The 11069-nt window shown below is 35.8% G+C and overlaps 1 protein-coding gene across 2 annotated transcripts; it reads right to left on the reverse strand.

Annotated features, from left to right (window-relative positions):
- Nucleotides 1-2078: 2078 nt before the first annotated feature.
- On the reverse strand, nucleotides 2079-10456 carry LOC137634497 (thyroid hormone receptor alpha-like). 2 transcript variants are annotated; one of them, XM_068366924.1, is made up of 6 exons: nucleotides 10139-10453; nucleotides 7055-7192; nucleotides 6205-6339; nucleotides 5640-5772; nucleotides 4062-4164; nucleotides 2079-2825 (listed from the first exon to the last, which is right to left on the reverse strand). In XM_068366924.1, exons 1-6 carry the CDS (start codon nucleotides 10352-10354, stop codon nucleotides 2693-2695), a joined length of 858 nt encoding a protein of 285 aa, XP_068223025.1. In that variant the 5' UTR covers nucleotides 10355-10453; the 3' UTR covers nucleotides 2079-2692. The 2 variants fall into 2 exon arrangements, with proteins under 2 accessions (XP_068223025.1, XP_068223026.1); XM_068366925.1 differs by lacking the exon at nucleotides 7055-7192 and having other exon boundaries at nucleotides 10139-10456.
- Nucleotides 10457-11069: the final 613 nt, after the last annotated feature.

An 11069-nucleotide genomic window follows, 5' to 3' on the forward strand; every position in this document is an offset into this window, starting at 1 on the left:
CTCCCAAGTTCATTCAAACTTTTGTTATTATTTCCGATGGGGGAGAAATAAAATCACTGAAAAACTGGCTATTGGTATAGGAAGAAGAAGTAACAATCCCTGGAAATGCAAAAGCCAATGATCGAGGTTATCTGTAGTCATGACGACACAAACTTCTCCCTAAGAAATAGAACAATGTCGATTCTAAATTTCTCGATATAAATTCAACTCCCGTGCAAAGTTCAAATTGAATGCGACACGTAAATTGTCGTGTTCAGAAAACTCTGCATTACTTACTCACTATTCACTTCGAAAAATTCCCTTGTTGTCTAATCAGTAAGGGAATTAAACCAAGTTAACTTTTTTCTCGAGCTTTTTTCTTTTTGTAGACAAACAGCGCAGCGGTAGGAAAGAGGCGGTTTGTTTTCCTGTTGCGCATTCATACTTGCTAATGAAATGAGAAAAGTTAAGGAAAGTTTGCGAATCAGGTGACGCAGTCTCAAGACACCAACACCTTTTGACACAAAATCTCTAGTGTCGCAACAAATCTTGGATTTGGGAATGAGAAGTTGACACTTAAGACTCGTGAACTGAACTTTTTCTTATTAGGCTAATTACTACATATTTCTTTATTTTTTTAATTTGTATTTAAATCATTGTAGCAGGTTCTTTTCAGGGCTGTCACCAGTTTGTTTGCGATTTATGGAATTTTGACCTGGTCAATTTAAATTTTACTATATAACCCAGTGTAGGGGGCCCTGAGAGGTCATTCAGACGCCGAAGCAGAGTGGGTGACCCTTCGATTTAATTCCATCGTGAAGAAAAAGTAGTGTTTGGACCTTGAAATGAAAACAGGGACAGATAAAGAACGAAAAGACACAATAAGTGCTGATAGGAGCCTTAGGAAAACTAACAAGACCAAGACCTACCTTTCTGTAGGTCTTGGCCAAGACCATCAATTAAAGAATTTATGGTCGCAATACAAGGTGCGAATTGTACTGACCGAATCCACCAACATCGGAGGTGTGAAGCTTATTTATTGATTTTAGTAAATGAATAATCTGTTTACAGGGACATTAAATTGGTAGTCGAGGGTTTTATTTTCACACTTATTATTCATAGTCAAGGGTTACTTTTATAGAATGAATATTTATTATAATAGCATTTGTTAGAACTAATTACAGGCTTTGAAATGGTAATTAATGGAGGGGCGGACTCAACATTCCTTCCCATCAATTTAGTTATTTATGTTATGCTGACATGCTCAGAGTATCCTTGCCGGCCTTTTTCAAGAGCTTTTTTAGTCTCAATGCTTAAATAAAGTTACATTCCTGTAGGTGACCAGGTCAATATTGTTCCAATCTATAACAAGTTTAAAATTTTAAGAGTTTAGATTTTAATTCTTTAGATTTTCCCCTATATAGTGACACCATTAGCTATTTTTCGATATTGACTAAGCGATGTTGCTACTGTTAGTTTTCGGCAGTATTAAGTCTCAAACTTATTGAATTTTGCTATAGATTATGTTCCACAATTGATCGAATAGTTGGTGTATACGCGTATTTTAATATACTTGCATGTGTTAATATGCAAGACACTAAGGTTTTAGATCGTTAGTCTAGAATTCCTCGCAATGTCAAACAATTTTTTTTCCAAGAACCTTTTCTTTTGACGGAGCCTTTTCTTTTGAAGGATTAGAGGCAAAAGTTATTAAATCGACTAGTGTAACTGTTGTAAAACTAATTTGGCGGTTACATATTTTTAGTTCTGTATGAAAAGTAATAAGCCAGAGAACCACGAGTTGGTTTGCATCAAACCTCGCTGTGTCACCAGTTAATAATTGCAGAATGATTTACTACCATCAAATGTATGGACTAAGTCTTTACCAACAAAAATCTCTCTCTCTCTCTCTCTCTCTCTCTCTCTCTCTCTCTCTCTCTCTCTCTCTCTCTCTCTCTCTCTCTCTCTCTCTCTCTCTCTCTCTCTCTCTCTCCGCATACGAGTAGTTTGGTAAATTATAAAGAGTTTTCCCGTAAATTATTTGGAGCGTTTCTAATGTGGTGGAAAACATTTTAGGTTTGTAAAAAGAACAAACATAGTATCTTGTAGGTTTCTTATTGTATTAACAGAACAATTTACAAGCAATTTCTGGATTTTCCAAGCCATATTTTCCTTACAGAGAAGGAAAATACCCGTTACCCCCATATACATTAAAGTATACAACTACAATAGCCCTAAAACTTTCATTTTCAAACATTACAATGTGGTAAGTTCACCTGCCAAGTATGTAAATTCCTTTTTTTATGGGAAAGGCAAAAAATGAAATTAGAACAGCAGTAATCTAATCCCTGGTGGTTAACCAAGGATTCTGCACATCAAGAATAAAGGTTCTTACACCATCTTGCCTAGAAGTTTCTAGAAAAACTAGCTGAAAATATTTTTGGTAAATATATTCGCGTATGGTTGATGATACGAAGAAACATGGTACAGTACTTAAATAAGTGACAGTTGCCTAATTACCCTAAAGATTAAGAAAACAATATGACTACTATAGATAGTCAACTAAAACAAAATTATCTACAACAAATTAACAACTGAACAAAATTAAAAATGTAAAAAACAAAAAAAAATCATTAGCAATTCACAGCTAAAGATCAATCTTCCAAAGTCTTTTCAAAAGATTTGTACTTAAAATTGCACACCATTTTTGTATTCAGTAAGCATCCTCGAGCATCTGAATTGACAGCTGGCAGACTGAGTTAAACGAGTTACGACTTAGTAGCCAAGGAGCGTTTTGGATGCTGACAGCACGAACGGACGTTATCGCAGCCTGGATTCTTGACCACCTGGAAATAATCTTTTTAGTAAAACTGCACAGTAGTCAATTGCTGCAGAGCTAGGATTGCCAGGGCTTCTAATTTCTTTGATTTGAATCTAGAAAGCTCGTGGAAGCCAAAAAGGATTATTAAAATTACGGGCGCTCTGGCAATATAGCAGTGTATTATAATAAAACTTTCAATGACAAAAGTAGATACATTACAGCAAATACATATGCAAAAGAACCATCATTAAAATAATTTTGATCCGTGTAAACAATCTGTTGGCGAGCAAGAGTGCCGGCGCTAATAGGTCAGCGAGCGAGAGTGCCGGCGCTAATAGGTCAGTAACACTAGTGCCGGCGAGAATAGGGTAGTGACTAGTGCCGGCCAGAATAGGGTAGTGAACACTAGTGCCGGCCAGAATAGGGTAGTGAACACTAGTGCCGGCCAGAATAGGATAGCGAACACGAGTGCCGGCCAGAATAGGATAGCGAACACGAGTGCCGGCCAGAATAGGATAGCGAACACGAGTGCCAGCCAGAATAGGATAGCGAACACGAGTGCCAGCCAGAATAGGATAGCGAACACGAGTGCCAGCCAGAATAGGATAGCGAACACGAGTGCCAGCCAGAATAGGATAGCGAACACGAGTGCCAGCCAGAATAGGATAGCGAACACGAGTGCCAGCCAGAATAGGATAGCGAACACGAGTGCCGGCCAGAATAGGATAGCGAACACGAGTGCCGGCCAGAATAGGATAGCGAACACGAGTGCCGGCCAGAATAGGATAACGAACACTAGTGCCGGCCAGAATAGGATAACTAACACGAGTGCCAGCTAGAATAGGTCTGAGCAGGAGTAATCTTTGAAAAAGGTCCAGGAACAGTAGGCAGCCTTCTTTTATAGACCAGTAAATTAATTTTTTGTAATTTATTGGTAGCCAGGAATAGGTTTCGGTTGATTTGAAGTGTTATATTACTGGAATATTAGTTTTTAGCGTAAGATTCGTATTTAGGCTTGTTAATAATCATTACCAATATATTGAATATTTTTTATATATGCCAAGTATAAAAGTGAGCAGAAATATTTCCTATGAACTTTTTCTGTTATCCGATTATCTCTGAGCAGGAAAATTTTATAAGCTTTAATCAGTCAAGTCATGTTTTACTGAAGATTATGAGTAAAATTAAACATTAGGTTCGGGCGAGCAGATTTTATTAAAAAAAAAAAAAAAAAAAAAAAAAAAAAACTCTTAAAACCTACCTTCCGAGGTCAGGGTTTGCCCGTTCAACGTGGTGTTGAGCAGCTTCCTTAAGTTTGCGTTGTAACGAAAGCACAGATCCTTTATCAGTCAATCCGATGCGATCTAAAATAGAGAAAGTTGATCGGATAGGATTAGAAAAAAAAGTTTTAAACTCATTTAAATCCCATATGCGAGACTGCTTTTTTAGTTATGCTATTTTATATGTGCGCAAGCTAATAACTGTGTTCACTCCTTTTCTACGTATGTTTATCTCAATAGTCAGGATGAACAGCTATGTCTGAAACGACTGCAACCACTCCCATCCCCATTCCCCTCATATTTCAGTATGTAAAATGAAACTTTAAGGTCAGTTGCTTTCTAGAAAGAATTTCATGACATTCCTTCAAGTGCAGCTTTTAATATTTTTTTTTTCAGTTTTTATTTTCCTCTCCCAATCTTTAAATATATTGAATGAAAGATGTTGGATGTAACTTCAACCAATACTTTCGACATTTCGCCACTGCAGTCAAATTTCGAAAAAATACAGTATTAAATCCCCCCTTTACTTTGTACCAGAAACAGGTCTTGGGAAGAAGTTTACCCTTTTTCATTTCGTAGTTGGGGAGGAGAGGTAGAGGTGGTCTCAAATTATCCGCAAATTTATGGCAGAGGTGTAACTTCTCAGAGTATGAGCCCCAAAGTTCTGACAAGCTGCAGACATCCGAAGTGCGAACTAATAAGAACTAATTTTCCACGTGGGAGAATAAGTCTCCCGTAGTAGTTTTCGTCCTCCTTCGCCTCTTCGCAACCTTTTTCTCTTTTCCATTGAGATTAAATTATTTTTAGAATTTGCGAAAGCATAATTTATCAAAAGTAAATGTACGGTATGTATACTTATTCACCGCCCCCATAAATTCATCCCAAAAATAAAGTTTGCTAAGATAAGTCCTTACAGAAGTATCCACATTTCACATTTGAACTTATTTGGGATGGACTATCAGAAGATCAGTTATCATTGGTTGATGTCAAAATGATGGCTTGAAAGTTAAATAAAAACTAAAACAAAGTTTCTTTCTTCTTTCCGCTTCAAACAGAAGTTGGAAACCTTTCTATGCGGAGATAGAGTAGCTGTAAATTACCAATCACGGATACACAGTACAAAATATTCGAAGAAAAATTGATTAAGAGTTTACAGCAAAAGTTATTTTACTCCCCGGGATTATATAATTGTTGATGATGCAGATTATCTTATGTATTACATGGTACAATATCTTTGAAGAAAACTTGATTAACAGTTTACAGCCAAAGTTATTTTACTCCCCGGGATTATATAATTGTTGATGGTGCAGATTACCTTATGTACATACTTAATTTGAAACAGAATTCATTAATAAACGATATCGGCGTATGTCAGGATGCCATTGAACTTCAAGCCTGATATTTTTCTATCGACAAATAAATAAATATACTCATTGGGCACAATTTCTAGATATGGTCTTTGGATAAGAGTGTACCTATGTTCGCCAAATGTTTACGTGTGAAGTAAGACCATAGATAAGCATACCACTCTCCAAAACAAAAAAATCTCAAGTACTAACCTGTTTCTACTGCTATGACAGCTATCGCCAAAGCAGCTTCTGTGACTGACAGACTCAACTTCGATACTGCCTCGGCAGTGTTAAACAAAGGTCCTAGAAACGGCCATAGTGCTCCCGAGTATAAAGTAGACGCCTGTAGGTTAAAAAAAAAAAAAAAAAAATTAAAGCCATGACAAGCATACCGACTGAACAGTCATGGGAATGGTTGAGCATAGATCAATTACATTACCTTCATAGGTTTGAAAACTGTATGGATCTTACTTTGAAAATCGTACTAATTCATCAATATCTAGTTTTCTCTCCCCTTAAAGTTGTTTAGATTCTTCTATAGAAAAAAAATTACTAAGTCCCCATGTCCATAACTTCTAATCAAATAAACGAACTCTAGGGGGGTGATTTTTTTTTTTTCAAGACTATCAACAGAATCCATAGCCAATCCCCAGTGATCTGATTATTTAAAAGCTTAAGGTTACATTATGTACTACTTTAATGACTAGTCTAATACTTCTAATAATTACTATTAAAGATTATTATATTTGAAAAGTCAAGGCATAGTAAGTCTCACCTGCTTCCTTTGGACGCGATTTCCATTTCGCATGGGTAGAGAATGATTCTGTGGGTCGTATTTTATTCCCATTCTAAAGAACAAAATATCCATCACACAGCATCTAAGGAGAATTATCTGATCGGTCGAGTTTAGCTGCGGTATAGGAAGGAAAGTTTGTGTCATCACAGTTTGTGGAATTTATAGACAACTCCTACACTTCTCAATCATTAATGGTGGTTAGGTAATAACTTTGTTGACATTCAAAAGTAGGACTGCTATCATCCCCTGCACTTGATAATCTAAGGTCATAACTGAACTAGTTATGCAAGGTGTTAAATCTAAGGGTACACTCAAATGGTTAAAATCGAAACTAAGAATATTAGCAAACGCCCTTCATAAAGACTAGATCCTTAATAGTTAATGGCAGAGGAAAAAATAGTTTATGGCAGAAGGAAAAAATGCAAAAGGTTATGACCAAGGGTATAAAATCAAATCCCGACTTGCAAAAGTTAAATATGCATTTCAGCATCTGATAATTAAACAGTAATTTTGGCATAGGCTTGTATGTTATATAGAATTGTATTATCGGGAATGTACACCAGGAATAGCGGGAAGAACGTAAAGGTTAACAGATTAAATTCCCCTCAAACATTAAATTTTTGTCAACCATTACATACTTTTGGGATTTTCGTAATTTAACGCAGGTTTTCAAGTAAACTAACATTTCATTTATTCCTTTTTTTCCCCTTACGTTGATTGAGAAACTATATATGGGGCCAAATTTACCCATGCAGTAAAAAATCTAATAGGGTCAAGACTCAAATCCCGACCCTGGGAAGGTTAAATAGTTTGATAGTTTCATGCTTACATCCGAAAACCCTACAATCCTTTTGACGAATGCTATAATCCTATGAGCTGACGGTGAGAAGAGTTGTACGATTCCAGGCCATAGATCTCTGTATTCCCCTTTAATGTCGCTGGAAGCTGTAATTATATCAAGCATTCCCTGAAACAAAAAGCTTCAGTTTAATGGCTTGCTTTGTATTTTAGGAAAAAATTAAAAAACCTGGACAGTATTCTATATTGAACTATGCAACCTCTGTCCAATATCTGGTTTTGACTTTTTGATAACACTCCAGCTTTGTAGATTAGCGATTTTAGTTTAAATTTTGAATATGTATTTCACAAAATGTTTAAACAGATCTATCAGCAAATATAATGGTATTCAATCATGGTGGATTAAGTTTCAACCAGAATAGTATCACTTACTGTATATTTAACCAAAAATATTTTAAAATTACTTTTAAAAACCTTTTTCCAAAGGGTTCAGCTGCGGTATAGGAAGGAAAGTTTTAGTGTCTTATCACAGTTTGTGGAATTTATTGATAACTCCTACGCTTTTCAATCATTAATGGAGATTATGTTATCACTTTGTTGACATTCAAAACTGGGACTGCTCTCATCCCCTGCGCTTGATAATCTAACACCAATTAGTAATGCTTCTACATCTGATAGTCCTGTGTATCATGCATTCTTGACCATTGTTTGTGCAAACCTGTCGGTTGTCCCCCTTGACCTATAAAACTAAATTAGGGCTGCCAATGGGAAACCCGAGGTTTAAGGGGAGGCAGGTGCATTAAATCACACTAAACCAGTCAAAAAATACGTATGACGTGTGTTCCATGAAAAGTGAAACGCCACCATGAGTTTTTGTACGGGGAAAAATTTATTAGGGAAAAACAGAAAAGCATTCTAACGTAACCACATCCCCTAACCTAATAAGGAATCGAGCCCAAAGGTTGTTAAGTTTTTTATTAAAGTAATATTTTTCGAGAAAAAAAATTAAAGAGGCATCCACAATAATCACTTACATTGCAGGACTAAAAACGCCAGTTCTTGCATTTTCATAGATCAATTAGAGTTATTCACAAACCCTTTCATTGCTAAAAGGGCCAAAATTTCAAACTCGTAAATTTTCCCAAAAGATAACATTTCTAGTGTAATTAAAGGATCTTATATTTACAAAGACAATTCTTGTACGTGCGTAAGGGCCTAAAATAATATGAACCAAATTCAAAAGCTGCACAGGTTGCATTACAACTTTACTGTAATTACCAGTTACAAACATGAAAATACCAGTTACAAGAAACCGATACAACCATCTCAACCGCTATTAACCATTGTGCTAGAAAAAAATTATTTAATTCTCTAATCTAATTCATTGATTTTTCGTCAAATCCGTGGACGATATATTTTCCCACTAGTTGACCTTGTTTATGATATAGTATTGGCGATGGTGCAATTCTGTTTCAATTCCACTTATACAAAATATGTGAAACTCAAAACTCTACTGTATCACACCATCCACTAAAATATTTATTAAAGTCACTTCAAAGCCAGCTTTTTTTTTTTTTTTTTTTTTTTAAGAACAGAGGTACATAATCTAGGCCGTATTCCTCTGTACATACCCCTCAACCACACATTTGACGCCGTATCGGTTATTAAACAATAAATCATGTACTTGCAACTTTTAATCACACACATGGCAGCCATGGACTGAAAGAAGAGCATGTCAAATATGGCAAAAGTTTGAAAACATCCAGGATCTTTGGATGGAAAACCTGGGAAGTTTTAATTGGCTAAAAAAACATGTAATGATTACTCTACGTAAAAAAAAAACTATAGGTATCAATGTCACTTGACAACATCACTTGCCCAATTTTGAAACAATACGTGTTCACATTTGTTATTTCAGATAGCGAAATCAAGTCGTGTGTCGGCAAACTATTTACGATCAGGCGGATATCTTTAATTCGGTGAAGAGATAACATGGACGTTGCTATACACCTACTATGACTAATAAGAGTCATTTCTTCCTTGGCACAAGGCCAGCTCGATCCAATACCATGGAGAGAGTACCCCATTTCGTTGTGTGGAACTTTTCCTGGTCCTATCGCAGAGGAAAACCCTACGCACTACGGGACCTACGAGATGAGTTTGTCGTAAACATTCTTAGGTATTTAGTACCACAGCAAAATCCGCGTTAATTGTCTATTATTATCAAAACACTTAGAATAAAAGTTAATTTTGTTCTTGAAAGTCTTAAGATCTTATTTTTTTCGGATGTTTAGTTGGAACTCTACATATAGTCAGGAGCTGCATATTATCGATCTCTAGAACCTACAGTAAGATACATCTTGGCTCAAATAACTTGAAAACTAACTATTCTACTGTTGACAAGATTCGTTGACTGCAAGCATCGCTTTTCATACACTACCAAAATGTATAAGCCATTGTTTTCCTCTTTTTCACAATTTAAAACAATTCTCCACATGGGAAAAAGATTATAAAAAAACCCATATTATAAAAAAGAAAAAAACTAGCCTGGTTTCCTCACTGAGCGACTTACATCGTCAACAGTCAACCAAACAGAAGTTCAAGATGACAGCGTACATTTGATAAATGTTCAAAGTGCTGTAGGCTATATACTAAATCAAGAGGAGGAATTGGTCAAGTGTCCATAAAATATACAATTCACAAATAATGACACTTGTGTAATTTCCCCATTTTTTATTTGGTACATATTTTTAATAAATATCAAATGTACGGTGGCAACACGAACTTCTGATTAGTTGACTATGTTGACGACCAGAATGTCAGTTCCAGGTCGTTTGTGAGGAAACCAGGCCAGTTTTATTCATAATTCTATAGTTTATAATTTTTTCTTCTCATGTAGCGAATTGTTTTAAATTAAGAAAAGTAATAGAGGACACCAATAGCTTTCACGATTTGGCAGTAAATAGAGAGCGTGGTTTGTAAACAAATAACCATTTTAACTACAATTTCGCCAAGTACCTACACAAATATAAGGACGTAGTTAAATGACTATTTGGAATGTTCATAGTAATTTTAATCATTACAGCTACAAAGTACAATACAGGGATTCACTTACTTCGTCAGCTGGTGGATTAGAGAATATGTAATTAAACGCCATTTGAACGTCATTAACCAGCTGCTCATGATTCACCTGGATCCTAGGAGAGGCTGTACGTCTAATCGACAAGTTGTCCATTCGATTCAATAAGTTCTGTTCCATTTCAACAGAGGAACCGCCTTCGTCAATTTCATTTGGGACCCCGTCACTCCTAAATTTCAGCGAGGAACTCATTTCGAGATATTTTCTTCCGCTGCCCTAACCCTAACTAATAAGCCTAAAGCCCCAACCCTACCCTTTCCGGCGATGACACTAACTTTAGGTACGAAAACAACTAATGGTTATATCTGATTAGCGAGGCTGCCAACTTAAAAATCGTCCGCTAAGGATTATAGAGCAACGTATTTCCAGTTTTAGGTCCTCTACAGGTTCCTTGTTTTTTTTTTCTAACCCCTTCTCTCTCTCTCTCTCTCTCTCTCTCTCTCTCTCTCTCTCTCTCTCTCTCTCTCTCTCTCTCTCTCTCTCTCTCGTACTGTACCGAGTGATGAAGATATTACCTTTGTTTTTTATATATATATTTTTTTTATATTATGAATTTTTCAAATACGCTCCGAAATATCTCTAAACATGAATTTATTTTATGACAACGTGAAAAAAAATGTTTTAGGCTATTACATCTGATAACATTTATTTGTTTGTGATCCTTGTTGTTTGATCATGTGCTGCAAATTTGCTTTCAGAAACTTTAATCATAACGTACAATCTAGCTCAGTGTATGCAGATATTCATAGGGAAAATATTCGTATAATGGAAACTTGATGTATACATCCAGATATCATATTAATATCGCGCTTTTGCCTCCAATTAACGTTGTAGATAGAATTTGTTGGAACTAATTTGTTTATTTACTTTATTTACTCTAGTATAAAGTAAGATAAGAAATTAATCT

The sequence above is a fragment of the Palaemon carinicauda genome, chromosome 44 (assembly GCF_036898095.1).
Source record: "Palaemon carinicauda isolate YSFRI2023 chromosome 44, ASM3689809v2, whole genome shotgun sequence".
In the NCBI taxonomy this organism is placed as follows: domain Eukaryota; kingdom Metazoa; phylum Arthropoda; class Malacostraca; order Decapoda; family Palaemonidae; genus Palaemon; species Palaemon carinicauda.